At 36.8% G+C, this 22,336-nt stretch overlaps 1 protein-coding gene across 10 annotated transcripts; it reads left to right on the top strand.

Moving 5' to 3' along the window:
- The first annotated feature begins 136 nt into the window (after positions 1 to 136).
- On the top strand, positions 137 to 21,172 carry BROX (BRO1 domain and CAAX motif containing). Of its 10 annotated transcripts, none has more exons than XM_020885897.2 (14): positions 137 to 451; positions 1,034 to 1,159; positions 2,876 to 2,992; positions 6,210 to 6,316; positions 6,629 to 6,725; positions 10,052 to 10,147; positions 11,146 to 11,218; positions 12,204 to 12,309; positions 12,999 to 13,088; positions 14,626 to 14,711; positions 15,676 to 15,757; positions 16,057 to 16,207; positions 17,568 to 17,727; positions 18,948 to 21,172. In XM_020885897.2, exons 3-14 carry the CDS (start codon positions 2,892 to 2,894, stop codon positions 19,032 to 19,034), a joined length of 1,236 nt encoding a protein of 411 aa, XP_020741556.1. In that variant the 5' UTR covers positions 137 to 451; positions 1,034 to 1,159; positions 2,876 to 2,891; the 3' UTR covers positions 19,035 to 21,172. The 10 variants fall into 10 exon arrangements, with proteins under 10 accessions (XP_020741556.1, XP_020741562.1, XP_020741563.1 ...); XM_070474481.1 differs by lacking the exon at positions 137 to 451 and adding an exon at positions 789 to 888; XM_070474482.1 differs by lacking the exon at positions 137 to 451 and adding an exon at positions 858 to 936.
- The last annotated feature ends 1,164 nt before the right edge of the window (positions 21,173 to 22,336 follow it).

Below are 22,336 nucleotides of genomic sequence, written 5' to 3'. Positions count from 1 at the left end.
CTCTGAAGAGGCCGCCCCGCCGAAGCTCCGCCCCCGAGGCCCCGCCCCGGGTTAGGTTGAGGCCCGCCCGCTCCCCCAATTGGCTGCCATTGCTACTGAGGAATTCTTCCTCGGCTTAGGAGGCCCGGCCAGTCATGCTCTTTGTCTCTAGAGGAGACCGCAGCTCACGGGGAAAGACTGTGGAGGAATATCTTTAAAAGGGCTGAGGAACGAAGTATTTGAAGGGGGCTGCGACAACGCGGCAGCCTCCACTACCGAGGCGGCGCACACCGCCGAGCCCCGGTAGCTGTCATGGCCGCCGCGGGCACGTGACCGCGGCTCGCGCAGGCTTGGTTCCATCGCTTTAGTTCTGTAGTCCCGGCTTGCCGACTCCCTCCCTTTCTCGTTTTGAGGAGTCGGACATTTCCGTTCTTCCCTCAGGAGGACTGCTGTACAGACTCCGAGGAATCTGGTAAGTATGTTATGAGGCTGGGCCTGTCGTCTCCCCAGAGTTCCAAGCAATAGGATCAAGCCTTTTTACAACAGGTTCCATAGACTCCCGGATAAGTGGTCTACAAAAGCCTCCTCCTAGTGCCTTCAAACAAATGAGAGAAAGAAAATCCACGTTAGCCCCACGAATCAATGGTAGTAACAAGCTAGGTTCGCTGAATCCCCTTGCCCGGGTCTCCACTAGCAGTCGGGCTGTCTCATAAGCTATATGTAGGGGTTGGTTAAGGCTCCTCTGTCTGCCTCCCGGTTAGATAGTATCGGCTTTCCACAAAAATGTCTGTTCAGGAGGCGCACGCTAGGATGTGCGCCTGCGCAAGCTCACGGCGTTCCACTGGACTGGGCACCGGAGGAAGAGGCTGGGTGGTAAACAGGAAGTGGACCTTCGGAGCCCTGGTGGCGGTAGGTGACGCGGGGACCAAGGGTCTTCAGAGTCGGGGACCGTTGTCGGTAATCAGACTTTTCTTGTGGCAGCCGGTTTAGGCGGCAGGCTCGATCCGACTGTTGTGCTGCGTGGCTTTAAAGACACCCTTCCTTGCATCTGCAGGTGGGTGTGTCGTCTTTCTACCCCACCTTTCGAATTCTCGAAAACCGGAGTGCGAGTCTCTCACCGGACAGATCGGGCAGGGGTAGAGGACACAGTATTTACCCTCTTCGTTCCTAAACTAAAAGTGTACGTAACTTAAAACATTTCAGCTGGTAAGTGGGAGGGCGCGCTAAAATAGTATTTGTGAAAAATTTAAACTCACAAGTGTATATTGTGTGCCATAGTTTCTAGGAGGCTTGGTTTATATGTACAGAGATGCTGTATTCGTTTACATACGTCATAAAGGAGGTTTAAATAGATGATGTTTAGAAGGTTATATATTTTTGAAGCCCTTGTTAATTGGGTTGAGTCATAAGTGAACTTACTCAATTTTTCACTGGGTACAAAATGCGCTTGCTATTTCTTAAATATGTGGTGCTCTCCAAAGGCGGTTTTGCCATGAATAACTAAATATAGTAAGGGAGATGCATAAAGTAGGTATTTTTTACACTGAGCAGCCCACGCTTTTTTCCCAATAAGAAAAGTTAATGGACAACATTGTATAATGCTTTCAAATTAATTAAATCTTATCGAATTTCTACTTACTGGAATCTAACTGCCATGTTTAAGTCTTCAGCTTTGCCTTCCTGTATTATCTTCTGTTCACACGAGGACTTTTAAGCAAGTGGGACACAGTTTTTTTTTTTTACCGGAAAGGTGTGAAATTTAATTTTTTTTAAGTTGGAATTTCATTTAGGTAGTTTTTAAAATGTCTTGGTTTTTAAGAATCTATATATTTTCTTAATTTATTGACATATAGTTGATTTACAGTGTTGTGTTAATTTCTTCTGTACAGCAAAGTGACTCAGCTATACATACACATATTCTTTTTCATTACAGTTTATCACAGGATATTGGACATAGTTCCCCGTGCTATACAGTAGAATCTTGTTGTTTATCCATCCTGTATACTAGTTTAGGCTTTCCTGGTGGCTCAGTGGTAAAGCATCCTCCTGCCAGTGCAGGAGACGCAGAAGACATGGTTTCGATCCATGGGTCCAGAAAATCTCGGAGGAAATGGCACCCCACTCCAATGTTCTTGCCTGGAAAAGCCCATGGACAGAGGAGCCTGGTGGGCTACAGTTCATAGGGTCACAGAGTTGGACACAGCTGAGCAGTTGAGCACACACATATGCACACATTGATTCTTATTAGCTATTCTGTCTGTCGAAAGTCTGTTTATTACAGAACACATGCTATAACCAGTCAGTTGGCCTCAGCAGTATCACATGGGAAATACAGTTAATTTAAGACCTATTTCTTTCAAGTAACGTTAGCAGTCTAAATAAGGGTCACCATTTGAACCTGTTCTGGAATTACATTTTCCTGGTCCTATGCCTGTTACGTTTTCAGCTGTTCAACTGAAGTCCAGTGCTCTGCTACTCAAAAGTGTAGTTTGGGAACCAGCAGCATCAACTTCCGAGGTCTACCCCAGACTGTTGAATCAGAACCTGCATTTTTAACAAGAACTCCCACCCCTTGTCCCAAGGTGATTTCTGTATACAGTAAAGTTTAATCGTTACTGCTCCAGCGTGTTTAACGTTGCAGTTACTGTGAGCATATTTCCAAATGCTTGTGTTTTATAGGCCTTACCTAAATAAACAGGCTGCTATAAATAGACAATTGAAACAAGATTGACTGTGGCAGTGAAGTATTTTGTATACATATCTTTTATATATTTTTATATGAAAATATATATCTGATGGTAATTTAAATTTTTTACTTAAAAATATTTTAGTACTATTTACATTGCTTATTAAATGTTTTAGTTTTAGTTTTTATACATTTCTTTTTTGTCAATAGGAAACATCTGGAGAAAATGACACATTGGTTTCATAGGAACCCATTAAAAGCCACGGCTCCTGTCTCTTTTAACTACTATGGTGTAGTCACTGGCCCAGCTGCTTCAAAAATTTGCAGGTAAGTGTTAGCCAATCTCCACAAATATTGATTGAGCCACCCTTAGATACAGGGCCCTTTTAATAGGTCCATGAACAGTGCAGAAGTATGGAACACACTGTCTGTGACCCTAGACTTCTTGTTTAGTCCTGAAGTCCTGCCTGACAACTTATAAATGATGTGTGGAGAGTTAAGTCATAGATTATTTAAGCTGGTTCCTAAGTTTTAGGTGAGTGAGTGAGTCCTGGAGAGGCTAAAGCAATTACAATTAGAGAGTTAAGATATATGTTACAACAGTACAAGAGACTCCACAAAGTCATATTTGGACATCGTTAATTGGCCAGAGAGTAAATTAATTGAGTTCTGAGCAGGGAGAGATTCCTTTTGACCTGAAATAGCCTTCAGGTTGTTCAGTAGGAGAGAGGACTTGAGCTGGGGTTTAAATGAATTGTATGCCTTAGATCGGGGTTGCCAGACTGTGTCCTTTAGATTGGCCCACAGCTTGTTTTTATAAATAAGATCTTATTAAGGAGAACACAGCCGCCGCCGCCACCCCCCCACCCCCGCCATTTACACATTGTCTTTGGGTGCCTTCCCTCTCTACCGTAAGGTCTCTACCGTAAGGTTGAGTACTGCTAAGTGAGACTTTATGGCCCACAAGACCTAGAGTATCTTCAGGCCATTTATGGAAAGAGTTTACTGATCCCTGACTTAGATAGTAAGAAGGCTGAGAAGTAAGTCATTTCTGTTAGGAAAACCTTTGTTCTAGGGAATGTGAATAGAGCAGTTTCACTGAGAGATAGATACAAGAGATACAGAGAGATACAAGAGATAGATAACAAAAAAGATAGCTATAAGAGAGATTTTGAAGGTGGTGTCAGCTAGCCAGATTGACTGATTTGCTCTGAAAAGTTGAAATAATTCAGTCTGAGATTCAGAACCTAGATGATCAAGACATTGGTGGTACCATTAAAGGAAAATTAAAAGAATCACTGCTTTTGGTGGAAAGAAGTAATCAGAGCCGAAGGTAGAAAAACTGACTTATTGATAGATCAGGAGTCAGCAAACTTTTTCTGTAAAGGGTTAAATACTATATATATTGGTATATATTTTAGGCTTTGCAAGCTATACACAATCACAATTGAATTATTCTTTATTTTATAAAAATAAGCTGTGGGGCATATAAAAACAAGTTATAAGTTATAGTTTGCCAACCCCTAATCTTAGACTTCTAGACTATTGTTCAGTTGCTAAGTTGTGTCCTACTCTTTGTGACCCCATGGACTCTAGCAGGCCAGGCTCCTTTGTCCTCCACTCTCTCGTGGAGTTTGCTCAGATTCATGTCCATGGAGTCGGTGATGCTATCTAACCATCTCATCCTCTACTGCCCTCTTCTCCTTTTGCTCTCAATCTTTCCCAGCATCAGGGTCTTTTCCAGTGAGTCAGCTCTTTCCACCAGGTGGCCCAAATGTTGGAGCTTCAGCTTCAGCATCAGTCCTTCCAATGAATATTCAGGGTTGATTTCCTTTAGGATTAACTGGTTTGATCTCCTTGCAGTTTAAGGGACTCTCACGAGTCTTCTGCAGGACCACAGCACAAAAGCATCAATTCTTTAGTTCTCAGCCTTTTTTATGGTCCAGCTCTCACATCCGTACATAACTACTGAAAAAAACCATAGCTTTGTCTCTATGGACCTGTTAGTCATTGGTCCCAGCTTAACTGCTTCATCTGAGGCATTGGGCAAGTCTCTTAGCTCCTTTGGGTCTAATTACTCGTCTATAAACTTAATAACCTAAATATGATACACTAAGTTACACTTTTCTCAAATTCTGTCATTTTAAGATGAATTTAACTTTACACAAGTTGGTTTTCAGGTAATGACTGAATGCCTACTGGGAAATAGCTGGCAAAATATTTGAGCCTAGAATAGGCCTTAAGGATTCAAATTGTTTTCATAGTCCAGAATGACTCCCTCCCAGCCTTTAATTAAATAAGTCAACGACAGATTCATAAGGTAGCCCATCTCATTTTTGGTCAGCTGCATATAGTTGTTGGTATATGCTTTCTTGAATTAGCCTCCTTAGAGTTAGTACCAATGGATAAACACTCCATATGGATCATACAGAATTAAGTTTGTGCTCCCTTCTAAATACTACTGCAATGTTACATTCTTCTGAATCTTAAAAGTGTTTGAAATGTTAGTATTATTTCACTCAAAAAGAATTTTGAGTATGTGCTTTATCCCAGGCACTTACTAAGTTCTGGGTATACAGTCCCTCCTCTTGCAGCTTACAGTTTATTCTTTCTTTAGTTATTCATACGCAATTGTCTTCAGTCCTTCTCTATGTAATATGATTTCTGGATCCCTCAGTAAGCAAGCTGCCTTCTGAAATTAGATGGAGAACTAAAACAGGACGAAGTTAGAGCTGACGATGTAGATCTAGTATTAGATGTAAAGTTGTCCTCGTAGATGAGACCTCAGAAGAATGAAGAGCAGGGAACCAAAGACTGAACATTTTTGGAGGTGGGAATACAAAGGGGACATGGAAGAAAATAGGAACTTGTCGAGATAAGAGGAGAATTTGGAAATTTTAGTGTTACTGGAATCAAGTGAGAAAAGAATTTTGGAAAGAATAAGTGTCTGCCACATTTATTGCTGCAGAGAATCAGAGGAGCCAGGAGATGAGAGAGTGTTTTAAAAATTAGTGGCCTCATCTCATTTTTTTTGCATATTTATATGTGTTGTATTATAGAATGCAATTTTAAAATATGATTTTGTAATTAAATATACTTTGACATGTCAAATTTTGAAATTTTAAAAGGATATTAAAATTATGCACAAAAGTTAAATTTTCGTTTTTCAAAAAACTTTTATTGTGAACTGGTCAGATTAATGTATTTATTCTTAATTCCTTCCTCCCATCTTAAATGCTTGTGTTAGTTTGATTATTTTAAATTAAAACTTGCTGTGCATTTTTTATTACATAATTGTATTCGTGATTTACCCCTTTAATTGGACTGAGCATATTTTAGTGTAATTTCTAAAACAATCTTTATTAGAAATTTCACTTACCTCTAGTGTTAGTCCTAATTAAATTCATTCCTGTATACTTAGAAGGGTCTTAGAGGAGGGGTGTGTACCTGTGTTTAAGCTTTTACAATTGAAACTTTTTAGCCATATTTACATAGATTCATTGTAATACAGCTTACTTTACTATCTCTTTGTGTCTCATTTAAGTGACCTGAGATCATCCAGAGCACGACTGCTTGAATTGTTCACTGATTTGAGCTGTAATCCAGAAATGATGAAAAATGCAGCAGATTCGTATTTTTCACTTTTACAAGGTTAGTTTATTCAAATGAACTTCTAAGTTTTTAAAAATCAGCTATGGAGAAGTCCAAATTTAAGTAGTCTTCTAGGCTATATTCTGTGGTATGCTTGAGTTTCAGAAATGTGAAAATGTAAGGGTGGTACCTGGTCTTTCTAACATTTTGAAAATTAAATGTGTGCATATTTCATATTATGTTACCTTAGGAGAAGGGGAGGGGGGGGTTGGGGGTTTCATTCAGGTACCTGAAAAAGTCATCTGGAAAATGTTCTAAAGAGAATGCTTGATATTTCTTGTAGAATTTAAAATGTTGTCTTCCTTTTTATAGGTTTCATTAATTCATTGGATGAATCTACCCAAGAAAGCAAGTTACGATACATTCAAAATTTCAAGTGGACTGATACATTACAGGGACAGGTTCCAAGGTGAGCAGCACCAAGGATACTAAATTGAAACCATTTTTGTAACTATTTAGATAGTGGTTTAACTCATAGCTTTGGTATTAAAGAAATAAAATATAAATCTGGTCAGCATTTTCCTTTATCAGGAAGTTAATGAAAAAATGTTGACCTAAACTTCTAATACAGTCTATTAAGTAAAAGCAAAATTTGTTTCTCCTGGACCACATCTATTTTTGAGATAATCAATGTAAATGTTAACCAGAATTGAGAAGCCTTGCTTTTTTTTTAAACACCAAAAATGTTTTATATTGGGGCATAGCCAGTTAACAGTGTTAATGGTAGTAACAATGGTAATGACAGTTTCAGTGAACAGCAAAGTGACTTAGCCATATATTTTACATGTATCATTTCTCCCTCAAACCCCCTCCCCAGAGTTCCATGTGCTATATAGTAGGTCTTTGTTGGTTATCCATTTTAACAGCCTTGACTTTTAATAGTACACAAAGAATGGTTTGGGAATTTGAAATCCAAATTCCCAAAATTGGTCCTTGCTTCCATTCAAGCAGAGCTGAGTTTTAGTTTCTCCACTACTTTTCTTTTCTGATGGAGAGTTCAGAGGTCTTCGGTCACTCTACTTTCTTCTTTCTCCCTAGTTCCACCCCAGCTCCATACTTTTTTGACTCACAGTACTGTGTTTATTTTTCCTAACTTCAGTGTTTCTGCTCTTTTTAAAAACTTCCCCTCAAAACTTTATCAGTCACCTGAGACTAGTTCGAGTGTAACAGGAAGCAGATCATAATAGTGATGAATTTTTAACTACCTTTTTTTAAAAAACACCATTGGGTTCTGGGTTTTTTCCCAGAAAGTTTTTGTTTTGTGTTGGGGCGTAGCCATTAACAGTGTTGTGATAGTTCCAGGTGAACAGTGAAGGGACTCGGCCATACATGTGCACGTGTCCGTTCTTTCCCCAGACTCACCACTGGGTTCTTTAAATGGTCATATATCTGTGTCTCAATTTGCTTTAGGATTACCATTTTATAAAATCGGAAGGGAAGAAAATGGGGATTGCTGAATAGCCAGGGCAGGCATTACAGTGGAAAGAGTGGAATTTGGATTCATACACATGGAGATGCAACCTCGGAGCTTCTCTTATGTGAATATTTGCTTCCTCAGCTATATGTTGGGGTTATAGGTAAAGGGCTTCTGTGAGCAGCAAAATAGGAAATCTTATGTTAAGGGACTAATGTAATGTCAGACATTGAATAGACATTTAATAAATATTAGTTTCCTTTGTTCCTTTGGAATATTGTATGTGGAATTCATAAACTGGGTAGGAAGTTATGGACCATGAATCCCTTCCAGATTTTAATCTGGGATACCAAGGTTTTCTGAGAAAGTTCTCATTTTCTGTTTTTCTTTATGTACCCCTTGGTACTTCATCTAAACTTGAAGGAATATTTTTCTTAAAAACTTTTTTCTTTAAAAGAATCAAAGCTCTATCATTAAATTACAATACTTTGGCAGATTCTAAAGTGTTTCCCATTGCATAAATTTGACACTTTTTCCCACTGTGCTAAATTTTTATTCCTTCTAACAACATTTCTCAGCATAGTTTTATGAGACAGTGAGAAAGTAATTATATGATAAAGGTCTTAAGTTATAATGTTGACTATTCAGTACATCTGAGATTTTTAAGTTATTTTATCCTTGATTGCTGCTTATTCAATGGAAAGTGTGCTGTGAGTGTATCTGTTCTGAAAAATACCTGTATCAAGTATACACACTCTTAACTACTACCTAGATGTGGTACAGTAGAGAGAGAGTGTTTGGGAGCAAGGCAGATTGAAAGAAACAAGGGATGGGCAAGAGAAAGCTCTTCATGAGGCTTTAATATAAATTAACAAAACTATCCTATTATTAAAGGTAAAGTTATAAATTTGGTATGCCTCCTAGGTCACCATTGCTGGAATTACTAGATGTAGTTACAAGACATAATTCATTGGAAAGGTCTCAGTGCTGAAAAATATAAGCTCTTAAACTATGCATTGCATTTTTTTTGGCATGAGAAACTATTTTAAGGGGTTTGTTCATAACTGTCATATTTTGATGTTACATCAAACAGGATCACTTATAAGTCATTTTTGAATTATATGTTTTGTAACAAATCTTTTTTTTTAATCTAAAAAGTTTCCATGTCTCTGTTCATTTTAAGATGGAGTCGACAATTAAATAAAACATAGAAAGCAGAGTCACAATTCTAGTTTCTTCCCTTTGGATAATTTTTCTGTATTTTTAGTATTGTGTGTGTATATAAGGGTACTACTTCTGGTTATATAAAGGTATTCTGGTTTTTTACTTCATCATTTGAGAGAAATGCAGTAATGTATGAAGAATTTTCAGGATCTTAACAGTAGTGAATAAAAATATTAAATACTATCTTCTTTGTTTCATAAGCTTTTTACAGTCTTTGTGTTGTGTTTAGTGATAGAATCTGAAAGAAACAAGATGTAAAATATGCTTATCTTTAAGACCTTTTTTTTCTAATATACTGATTGGCTTAGCATTCAGAATCTTCTGCAGGTTCACATCCTGGCTTTTCGTTCTCTTGTTCCTGTACTTCTCTTTATAAATTGGCAACTTCAGTAAAGCTAGTTAGGTCATTTCACTGCTATCAGAAAAATCTTTATCCTTTCTTGTGCTTTAACAGTGTCATTCTTCATCTGGGATGTCTTTCTGCTTCCCTTCTAGCCATCTTTCAAGGCACAGTTCACATTCTGTTTATACCAGTAAGCCTTCAGTCATTCTAGCCTGTGATCTTTCCTCTGAAATCTGTTTTCTTAAAATATGGTAGTTGCTCCAGAAGCAACAAGATACTTGTTAAAAATGCAAATTCTGCACACTTCCTAGACTTTTTGTGTGTGTGAGATAAGTTCCAGAAATCTGTTTTTAAAGCTATTCAGTGTACAGTAACCTTTGGGAACTGCTGTTCTCATGTTTACTGTTAATACACTGGACCTTCATGTTCAGTCATTTCTTGAATTTTTATTTTCAATGGAGGATAGTTCATTTACAGTATTTTCTTGCTTTCTGCTGTACAACACTGTGAATCCCCCGTAAGTATACACATATCCCTTCCCTCTTGAGCTTCTCTCTCACCACCCTCCATAGCCGTTTATTGCTAATTATATGTGTGCTTGTGTCTCATCTCCCCACCAATATTAAATACAAGGACTCTCTTCATTTTTTCAGTCTGTATTTAGCTCTATGATTTTGGGTAAGATTTATAGCAGGCTTCATATAGAGATGTCTCAATCATGAACAGTACTTAATGATCATGTTTATAATTCTAGTGCCCAGCAGGATGCTGTTTTTGAATTAATTTCCATGGGATTTAATGTTGCTTTATGGTATACCAAATATGCTTCAAGACTGGCTGGAAAAGAAAAGTAAGTTAAAAGGAGAGGGTTATATGCATATGTACTATTTTTCAAATATTTCAGGCCTCTGATTAAAAAGCCTACTGATTAAAGTACCACTTCTGAAAAATGTAAAGTTGCCTCATAATTGTTGGTATTTTTAAGTACCAGAATCACAGAGCCCGCTGTTAAAAGCAAAAACAGTTTTAATAATCTTGTCATGGGGATGGTCTTTCTAACTAAAACTTCAAACTATGAAGAGAGAAAGACCACATAAAAGTACCATAAACAAAGTTTAAAAACAAATGACAGATTGGGCCTAAGAAACTGTAGTGCATCTGACAAATTGTTTTCATAATCTGTGCTGTTACAAATCAACAGGGAAAAGACCAACAAATCAACTGAAAATAAGCAAAAGACATAAACAGGCAATTCACCAAAAAAAGACAAAGGCTTATAAGTATGTGAAAGATGTTTTGAAGGATTAAGGGATTGTGAAATAAAATGAGACACAATTTTTACAATAGTGCAGGTGAATGTTAGCAATAGGAAACTGGTAACTACTAACTGTGGTACACCTGAACGTGTGAATAATAATATGCAGCCATTTAAAAATGGAGTTGAATTGTATGTGCTGATGTAAAATAGTGTCTGAAGTAATTTAGGTGATTGAAACAAGAGGAGAGTGACTACTGTGTATGTTTGTGTTTTTCAGGTATGTGCATGCTTTACATGTGTACTGATTTATGCTTGTTTATGTATGAAAGATTATCTGGAAGGAAAAGCAAGAAGCCTTTGTCCAGACCCCTAGACAGGAGCTCTTTTTCACTTGTCATCTCTTCTGTTTGGATATTTTTCATGTGCATTTGTTAGTTTTCTAAGTGTTAAATCAGATTTTTTAAAAGGAAGAAAACATAGTGAAAAACACAAATGATTGACTTTTGCAGTTTTATGAGAATATATTAGTTGCTGGTTTTAATACCAGAAGCAGAATTCATCCTGTAGCTAATGTCACCTCTTTCCTTCAGCATAACAGAGGATGAAGCAAAAGAAGTCCATCGAAGCTTAAAGATTGCAGCTGGGATTTTTAAACATTTAAAGGTAACATAATAAAATATATTCTTAATACTTTAATTATTGAAATAATTTTTATTTCCTTCTTGGGGTGAAAGAATTATTTAGTCATGTAAAAAGAGCTAGTATGTGTTCTGTTTTCCTTACGTTAAGTACCTTGTTGATGAGTGCAGCCAATTAACAGAATATTGTCTCCACTTCAGAAAATCATCCGTGACTTTTACAATTAGATGACGCAGATGGTACTTCACTGCTTGTTTTTCTGTCTCTTCTGAAAAGATAGGAGAAAGCAAAACACAAAAACTGATAGTTCTCAGCATTTCTCCTTGCTGTCTGCCGCACTTGCCAGGAGTATTCATGATTCTGCAAAATGGAATTTTCTGAGTATATTATCTGTATCAGAGTGAAAATGCTAGCAGGTCAGTCAGTACACACTAATTATATTAAATTTCCTGGAGATGTGATGGGAATAAGGGAAAAGACTAAAATGTTTTCCAACCCGAATTACCCCCACCTCATTCCAATTAAACCAATATTTACTGAAGCCTCCTGGAAGCCAGTGTTGCACTTTCTTATGATGAGATAGTTTTATAGTGATGGAAAAAGCTGTGATCCTGAGTGTGCTACAGAATTGAGCCTCTTTGTATCTACCGGTAGTAATGTGAATGAACAGTTCTGGCTCTCGTGCAAAAGGGAACTAGGTTACCATGTCAGTGAAACATTTTCTAAATTGAGAATATGACTTGCATATCTAAGCAATTTATTATGACCCAGATTTTGCTCTTGAATTTCTTATCTTACAAAAGTTTATTAAAAAACTTTAAAAGATTTAGTGTATAGGAACTTTTATTCTCTGTAAGCTTCATATTGCTTCTTTTTACGCAATTTTTATTTGTACCCTAAATTTCTGATAAATCCTCAAATCAGGTGTCTCATAACTTCCATTTTCTTTATCTCTAACAACTGAGTTAAAATTTGGCTTCTTTGTTATTTGTTTTTTTTTTCTCCTCAGGAAAGTCATATCCCAAAGCTCATTACACCTGCAGAAAAGGGCCGGGATTTAGAGGCACGACTCATAGAAGCTTACATCATCCAGTGTCAGGCTGAAGCTCAAGAAGGTATCCTAAATATTGTAAGATTTGTTTTGTTGTTGTTGTTGAAGAATTAGCATTTTACTCTTCCTTTTAAAAAATCAGTTAGCTGGAATTAAGTTTCAGAATTTGGGAAATTTATAGTGAGGAATGACTTTTACTTTTAGCATTTGCCTCCATTTCTTGTTAACAGGAAAGGAATTACAGTTTAATGCCTTAAGAGGATTCTGATTTCATGCATTTGTGGCAGCATAAAATTAAGTCTGTAACTCATCTTTGCCTCACCAACTTTTTTTTCTCTTCCACTGTTTGGCTTACCTTGAAATCTTCACTTTTGAATGGCAGGAAATAAAGAGTTACATGAAAATAATGAGACTTCGTAGGCTTTTGTTGTTCTTTATTTCAAACTCCAGTGCCCTGAAAGTATTTGTTTCCTCTTACATCATGCAATTTTATAGTAGTGGTTTTCTGTGAGTAGTAAGTAGCTAGTGATTTATGTAAGGAAATGGTATCAGAACCAACAAACTCAGTGTTTTTGGTTTGTTTGCATCTGTATTTTCTGTAGCTTACTTTTCATGTTAAAACTTTTTAACAAAGAAGTTAAATGGATTAAAATCCCGATAGATAGGAGACTGTCTTTTCCTTTTATAATTGAACTTAAGGTGAATGCAAATGAACTTAATCATACAATACACTTCATTGTGTTTTGGCTATAGTAACAATTGCTCGAGCAATTGAGCTGAAACATGCTCCTGGACTAATTGCTGCTCTGGCATATGAAACAGCCAATTTCTATCAGAAAGCTGGTAAGTTTACAGTTCTGTTTTTCAGTCTTTAGGTTTTCACAGTAAGCTGTTGGCTTAGTAGGCAACAAGCAAAACCAAAGGACTTTCAGATTGTTTCATCATTTGCAAAGCTGGAATAATATCTACATTATTTTATTACTCTTATTTAAAAGAAAATAAAAGAATTAATAGATGTTCACAGTTGATAGGCTCCATAACTTCTGATGAAAAGGACAGTGCTGTACTTTTTAACCAGTTATGTCTGATAGTTAAACAATTGTTTTTCTTTTGAAGTGTTTTTGATCTTTATAACAACTTTATATTACTGTCCTTATTTAGACAAGAAACTGAAATCCAGAGAATTAGCATAACTAATTTGTAATTTAACAGCTTGCAAGTGTGAGGCTGGGACTAGTGCTCAGGTCTTCTCAACCTGGTTTTCTTTTCAGTCACTTATTTAGGAAACATGTATATTTTTCTGTTTATGGGATGGTTGAGTGTACCGATTCGCAGCCTGGGGAAGAAGAAAAACATATAGCCACATTATTTTAGCATAAAAAAAGTGTTGTCACAGGGGTGAAATAAAAACCTAAAGGATCTGGGTATGCTAGAGAAAGCTTTCTAAAGGAAGTTGGTGGTTTAGCCTGATTTTGAAATATAAATAGAAATTCTAGGTTTGCTTGGATGCCTCAGCTGATGGAAAGAGTAGAAAATTCTCTAGTATGTACAGAGATAAGAAAGAACTTAGTGCATCCTGGAACCTTTAGACAGATGCTCTTAGCTGAAACAGAATGAGGGGTAGGAAAGTATGCATGTGTGAGATTACAGATTGATTCGTAAACCTACCTAAGAAGTTTGGCCTTTGTTCAGTAGCTGTTTGGGACTCCTTAAAAGATAAAACTGATAAACTCCTTAAAAGAAGTAAAAGTGATTTGATTTGTGTTTGAATTTAAGAGCCCTATCATTGCCAGATGAAAGATGGGCCTGCTAGTGAAACAGTAGTAAGGCTGACCGTAATCACTTCTTCCAAAGTACTATGGAAGAAATAATGAAAGCTTTGACAAAGACAGCAAAGCAGGAAATGGAGAGGAAGAAATAGATTTGAGAGGTGTCGGGCAGGAGATATGATCATGCGTGTTTATACAAGATGCAGCAGTGGGGTGGTAAATAAGGGTTAGGAGAGTATCCTTGTTTCTGACTTGGCTGTCTAGACTACTCTTTGCATTGCTGTTTATATAAAATATTTAAAAGAGATACTCTAATAGTATTCATATTTCTCTTAAAGTTCTCAGTCATTTCTATTTTTATCATTATCTCCAACTTAAATTACATGAACCATCAAATCAAAGAGGTGCCCTGGTATTTAACCTGTCTTATTGTGTAGTTAAAATATAGTTATGGGAATAAATCACTGTAAATAAAGCAAAGTTTTTAAAATGTAAATGCTTGAGTTTTAGGTGTGAATGGCATTCTGCTTTTAGCATCTGAACACATGAACTAGAAGTCTCCTAGTGAATCAGGGTGAAATTATATTTTGCTTTTTAAAATGTAACTTTAGATCATGCTTTATCCAGTTTGGAGCCTGCATACTCTGCTAAATGGAGAAAATATCTTCACTTGAAAATGTGTTTCTACACAGCTTATGTAAGTATTTTACACCCAAAACAATATGAGCTACTGTCTCTTCAGCTCCTTGAGTGCCAATTCTGTCATTTCTCCAGGCTCTTCGTTAGCATTTTACAAATAATGGACAGCTCTCAGTAAATGTTCCCTGACAGTCAGTGCAGCCATTGTGGAGTAAAGTGGGTGGAAGGAGACGATGCAGAGCTGGGTTACAGCAATGGAATTGCTGTTTGATTCAAACCCACTTAAGCTGCAACCTTCATAATAATTCTCTATAATTTTGTCCTGTTCACTGGGAAAGATATTTGCTAATTATAATCTTAAGACTTAACCATGCAATATATCAACCTGGGTTGGTGAAGAATCATTAATAAAATTTCTTATAGCTTATAATCTGCTTTGTACACATTGCTTAGCACCAGGTGCAATCCCTGGTTTGATGTAGACATTTGAAGAGTCAATGGCCTACTCCAGGCTGGTAACTTTTTCTTAAAACTTGGTTAGGCCTTAATCTCAAAGTCCTCATTCCCTCTCCCCTCTGCATTAGCATAGTAATTTCCCTCTATTCACTAGGCCCTGTTTTTTTTTTTTTTTGGCTGCGCCAAGTGGCTTGTGGGATCCTAGTCCCCTGACCAGGGATTGAACCCATGCCTTCTGCATTGGAACAGCAGAGTCTTAATCACTGGATCACCAGGGAAGTTCTGCTCTGCCTTAATTTTAAAAACAGGTTTCAGCAAATACTGTTTGCTCTCAGTCCATGGTTAGATGACTAGATTGGCTCAAGGCTTGATGTAATTCCACTTTTTATACCAAACAGAGATGAGGGTTAGCTTATTCAAGGAAAGAAGTGTAAGGGATTGTATTGATTCTTCCAACAATGGACAAAAGCATTTCTTTATCTGATGCATATAGAAAACAGTGACAGTGGAAAGCATCATTTGAGGAGAGAATGAATAAAAATTTATGTTTTTTTTTTTTTTATCAGGCTTATTGTTATCATGGTCAGACTTTGTTGGCTAGTGATAAATGTGGTGAAGCAATCAGGTCGCTCCAAGAAGCAGAAAAATGTAAGTATCCCACCATAATATTAACTCCCCTTTTAAAAACTAATGTTTTATCAGAAAGAGGAATAGGCAGTTAAAAGATTTTGGCTGAGATGATGAAAGGGAATGAGATTAACTGAAGTATTGAAGAAAAGAAAGAAGTGCTTCAAAAACCTCAAACTTCTAGAACATACCTACCTATCACTTAACACTATTGTTGGTACTGCTCTTACACTAGTTAAAGAGCATCTCTGATGAATAGCATTTTTAGTATAAATAATAATTGATTATAATCAAATAACTTTATATCCATTCACATTCAGTTTATGCAAAGGCAGAAGCATTATGCAAAGAATATGGAGAAACCAAAGGACCTGGACCAACAGTCAAACCTTCGGGACACTTGTTCTTTAGGAAACTTGGAAATCTTGTGAAGAACACTCTAGAAAAATGTCAGCGAGAAAATGGATTTATGTGAGTACAACTTAGTATATGATTTTAGTAATATTGATAATGGTATAGTGTATACAGTCAGCCCTCTGTACTCTGTGGGTTCCACATCTGTGAGTCCACCAACCACTGATGGGAAATATTCAGGGGAAAACAATTCTAGAGAGTCCTCAAAAACAAAACTGCAGTTTGCTGCAGGCCAGTCACTATTCACATAATATTTACCTGAGTTCAATCCCTGGGTTGGGAAGATCCCCTGGAGAAAAGAAAGGCTACCCACTCCAGTATTCTGGCCTAGAGAATTCCATATAGTCCATGGGGTCGCAAAGAGTCGGACATGACTGAATGACTTTCACTTTACGTTCTAATAGATATTATAAGAATGTAATAACCTAGTAAGTATCTCAACCTGGAGATCATTTGAAGTTTACAGGAGGATGTGTAGGTTATATGCAAATACTACTTCATTGCATATAAGGAACCTGAGCATCTGTGGATTTCAGTATCTGATGAGGATCCTGGAACCAATCCACCACAAGATACCAAGGATGACTATATTTATAATGTTTAAATAGTAATATTGTCTTAATAATACCAATTTGTTACCTCTATTCCTATATGTATCGTATCAAGTTGCATTTAAGTTGGGCATTAATTTTCCATTTAAATTGTTGATAGAATTCACTTATGTTGGACCTAACTTTATTTTGCTTCTCATAATGACCTATTAAAGCAGATTTTAAAATGCACATGAATTATTAACTACAGCCCACTTCTACTGTCATAACTTTCTCTTACCTTTGTTTCTCTGCCATCCCTTCTCTATCTGTTACACACATATGAATACGTATCTTCTGTTGATACATTCATCTTCTTCTGGTTTTGGTCATGTGTAAAGAAGGGAAATCAGTTTTCTATCTGTCCTATCTAGTTCTGTCAGGCAGTTTTCTATTAAATCAGTGCTGTTCAGGCTGTAGATGAGCACCTATGTAAGCTGGTAGGATGAATTTTGTCCCTGCTTTTGTCTCTTGCATTCTTCCCTTAATATTCTAGTTCTGGTCATGTTGTGCTCTTTCACTTCCTTGAACATGCCCAGTTTGACTTTCATCACTTCAGAAAGCATCCGTGACCCCCCAAATATGCCCCTCTTTTGTGTTTTCACAGCACTCTACATCCCTCATAGCTTCAATTACATTGCTCTGTAGCTGATAGTATTTCTTGACTTCCTCACCTACTGATCTGTAAGCTCTGTGAGACAAGAAATTCTTTTCTATGTTAATCTATGTTAAATTGTCATTTTCTTGCATAGGCTCTTGGACACAGGTAGACACTCAAATAGTTAAATGAATGAATGAATGAATTGCTATTTATATTTCTTTTGCAGTTACTTTCAAAAAGTTCCAACAGAAGCCCCACAACTGGAACTCAAAGCAAATTATGGTCTTGTAGAACCTGTACCTTTCGAATTTCCTCCTCCAAGTGCACACTGGACACCAGAAATGTTGGCTGCTTTTGATCTCACCAAAAGACCCAAGGATGACAGTGTATGAGATGGATTGTTTCCATTCATTGACAAAATTTTAAGAGAATTCAGACTTCACAGTTTGATGTTGTTCTCTAAACAGATACGTTTGTCTAAATGTTACATTAGCTAATTACAGTGCTTTGTGTAAAATCTATTGTAGAACTCTCTCAGAGATAGACCTCTAGGCCTCAGTTGTCTTCTGATTTCTTACATAGTTGACTGATACATTTTCAACACCTTATCTTGCCATTTTACAGTTTGTCAGAGCCTCTTTTAGGAGGAGTGTGGGAAGACAGGTCTTAAAAGGATGCCTCATCCAGTGTTTATAGTGCTATAGCAGTGTTGGTTTTGATTTAGCATAGTGCATGCTATTTGAAGATTTGACCTAATTTCAACATTCTGTGAAATCATCCGGGGGCAAGATAAGACTGCTTTTATTCATTTATATCTAAGTGTATCTTAGTGTCTAAATAAAATGGTAGATTAAGTGGAAATTTTGAGGTTTGGCTACCAAAAGATAAGAGGTCTATGAAGAAAAGGGATAGGAATTACTTTGCAGACACAGCCCCTTCCTTGAAAAAAAAAAATTTTTTTAATTGCATTACTGTTTTTGACCACACTAGGTCTTTGTTGGGGTCCACGGACTTCTCTGGTTGTGGTAACCAGGGTCAGTAGTTAGAGCATGTGGGCTTAGTTGCCCTGAGGCCTGTGGAATCTTAGTTCCTTGACCAGGGATTGAACCTATGTCCCCCTGCGTTGGAAGGCAGATTCTTAACCACTGAGCCACCAGGGAAGTTCCTGGTTTTGTTTTTTATACATAATTTTCTACCCATACTAAAACCATTATTCCTAAAAATAGCAACTTTTGCATCCTGTTCAGCCTTGTAAAATAGTCCTAAGAGGTAGCCTGTTAGTGTCACAAGTAATCTTTGAACTTAAGAGTTCCACATTCATAGATTGATCACTCAGTTTCCGCCTCCTCAGGAAGACTAAGAATACTATTACCTTGATTTTTGCCTACCCATCCAGGTTTTCATCTTCAGTGAAAATGTTGTGTTCCTGTTTTGTCTCTAGTTGAGTTGGTTGGTACGCAGCTTCTGGCACAGCTTTGGTAGTCTCAGTGATACATTTTAATATATCCCCTCTGTATTAGTGTGAAATAGAATAGACCTAGTGTTTGTTTTCCAGATCTTAGTTTATGTACTTATTTTTATGTACTGTATTTTTCTTTCTTCCTAGGCTAAACCCAAACCAGAAGAAGTGGTGAAACCTGTGAAAGAACCAGATATCAAACCTCAAAAGGACACTGGGTGCTACATCTCCTAAACTACATTGATCCAATATGCACTTTGAGTTTCTCTACCAGTAGATCGGATAAACCATGGAAGTCCACGTATCTTGCAATGATTTCTCTAAAGCCTATAGATTAATTTAGTACATTCAGAGGGAATCTTCCTTCAGTTTATTCTTGATTTCTAACACAGTAGAAATGTTTTCTGCTTTGTTTCCAAACTCCTTTTGAATCAGGACAACCTGTGAACAGTTTTTATTGCACCTCTGAAGGGCGTGCTTGGGGATTGGGTTTTTCCTCCAAACATCTGGGTAGTAGTTTCAGGTTAAACACTATAGGCCAGGATCATGTGGTTTCAGGTGTGTTTTTCTACCTTCACAAAGAAAAATTTATTTTCCTTCATTTAATACCAGAAGAATGACGAGAGTCAGTTTTTAACAGATAGTTTTTTCCCCTCTCCATTATGTCAGCTGGTAGCACAGACTTGTTATATTCCGTGTCAGTTACCTTTTCTGGTGGGGAAGAAAATTACTTTCAGTTAAGGATCAAAAAATCTTCATACCAAGTCACTTACACACACACACGTTGGAGTCTGTAACTTATTCATTAGTGTTTATAGGCATATTAAGACCATCCAAAAATGTAACTCCTCTGCTGGTAGCCCTGCACTTCATTTCAGCCTCAATAAACAAACCTACAATATTTTTTAAAGTAGTTTTTCTAATGGATTTTTTTTTACTTAGGGGACAGAACTTTGTAACAGCTCTTAGTGTTTCTATGTGAGAGGACAGTGAAATGTTTTTGTAGAAGTCATATACTGCATGATGAAAAGAAGGAACTTGAAACCTAAACAGGATAGGTTGTCCTGAATTATACTGGTAAATCTCTACTTTGTTGCAGAAGTTAGAGTAATGCCTTTGTTACCTGATTTCTGTGTAAGTGATTTTTATATAGTTTTCTAATAACACTTACACTCAGAATTGTAATGCTTTAGGTCAAAGGCCATAGCAAAAACTTAGCCAACAGATAGAGTATATCGTAAAAAACAGCTTGTAATATTTGAAATAGTTTAGTATATACACAATCCTGGGAAATAGTGGATGTTTAATACTTCAACAAGAATCACCCCTGTAGATTGATCTTCCTTTGAGTTTCCTAGGGCGTTAGCTAATTTTTCTATTATAAATGACAGGTTGGTTCAAATAATAGAAACAGTAGTGTATGTTAAGAGCTTACTTCATGCTAGGCACTGTGCTGAGCACTTACATAGATCAACCTTTGAATCTACACAGCAATTCTGTGAGAAACAAGTAAAATCTGCACAAAGTATTGAGATAGGAATAAACATTACATTAGGAAGAATAAATACATTGTGCCTATCTGAATCAGTATTGTTCAAATAAATGATTATTTAAATCGTAGTTGATGTTCTTGGGGAAAAAAGCTATATAGAAGCTATATAGAATCATTTAACATACAGAAATGCTAATTACTCCTTGCTGTGTTACACTTAATATTTGAAGCTGCAGTTTCCAGAATAAGTGAAGTAATAACTGGGCAGACATTTAGTTTTATTTTGTTGTTTATAGAAAAAGACACTTTAATTTCACTATATTTTCTGTGCTTTTCTGCCATTTACTGACAAAACTTTAAACAGTACTTGATGCCAGCTTTATTACTCTTGGCCTAAGATCTATTTATTTTAGGAACTAGGGCTTATTTAGCCTCGTTACTAAATTTTCACATTGACATTTTTATGGGTCCTACTGCTATATATGGAATGAAAACATGTAATAAATGCGTAGTGCCTCTGTAAAATGCAGTAAATACTGGTATTAACATTTAATCAATTGGCAACTTCAACATAAGCAGATAGTAAATATTCTGTTGACTCAGCACATGTGAAACTTTGTGACTAAACTATCCCATTTTATATATATATATATATATATATACACACACACACACTGTTCTTTGAAAATGGTGTTGGAAATTTGGTGAAGTTAACAAATGTAATGAAGTTGCATGAACGTCTTAGAGAGATGTAACTATTTGTGTTAACTGTTGCATACTTAGTTTAAACCAGATAATGACAACTAACATCCTGCTAAAGGTATTGTTAATACACCGAATTATCTTTTTATTTATGAAAATAAAAGTGATTTTACTTACAGTTTCATTGGAATTTTTTGTTTTTCAATAAATATTTTTCATGTTTTTTAAGCTGGTAACAAGGTTCATACAATATAAAATCGTAATTCTTTACAGTTATATTTTAAAATGACAGATGCATTTGTATCTGTTACTTTAGGCTACATGAATTCATTAAAATACTCAGTGCTCCTTGACCTCTTCGGTTTCTTCTTTGGCTTATTGTTACTTATCTTTTTATTTCGAAGTAAGGTTTCAATCAGCCTGCATATAGCCTTTTTCTTTTTTAATATTTATTTATTTGGTTGCACTAAGTCTTAGTTGAGGCATGGAGGATCCTTGATCCTCATTGTGGCATGAGATATCTTTAGTTGCAGCATGTGAACTCTTAGTTGGGGCCTGTGGAGTCTAGTTCCCTGGCCGAGAATCGAACCCAGGCCCCCTGCATTTGGAGTGTGGAGTCTTAGCCACCAGACCACCAGGGAAGTCTCCATCCTACATGTATCTTATTCACGGTATAACCCAGCATTCTGCAGTCTTGTGTACTGTGGTGAGCTAAGCTAGGGACCTTATCACTATACAATATTCTGTGGAGAACTTTGTACTTTGGGAGCTTTGAGGTGGCATTTTCAGTACTATATAAATGTACTCAAAATCATATTCAGAAGTATTGCCTTCTAGAGTAATTGTGGGTTAGAAAATAAGGCATTTTTTATCAGTATGTGCATAAAAATAAGTGTCATTTGGTTTTATTTTGTATCTAAAGACTGAGTTACTTGCTTAGAATTTACATTTTTGTTTTAGGACAAACTTTTTGTAGTAAACTGTAGAGATTAAAATAGTTAATCTGGAGGGAGAGCCTACTGTGAACCATAGAAGAAAAAAACACATTGGACTGTGCTTATCCAAAAGGCCAGAGCTATCACGCAATTCAGTGTATGTGATGCCTGTGATGTGCTTGAGGTGAGTCTAGAGAAAATGTCAGATCACCCGTTGGCTTGATACTATCTAAAGCATCTCTAGTCATTTGCTTCAAACTATCCCTCTCAGCTTTCTGGAGCTGGCTGGGCAGGGCCTCAGGTGGCTGGAGCTCCCAGGCTGGTCGCCTTCGGAATTTTGGACAAATTTCCTAGATCATCTGCTATGATGTAAGATAAGTTGACAAATACTCCAGTAGGACAGGTAA

This window comes from Odocoileus virginianus, chromosome 11, assembly GCF_023699985.2.
Source record: "Odocoileus virginianus isolate 20LAN1187 ecotype Illinois chromosome 11, Ovbor_1.2, whole genome shotgun sequence".
Taxonomy (NCBI): Eukaryota; Metazoa; Chordata; class Mammalia; order Artiodactyla; family Cervidae; genus Odocoileus; species Odocoileus virginianus.
This window is presented reverse-complemented; position numbering and strand designations above follow the sequence as displayed.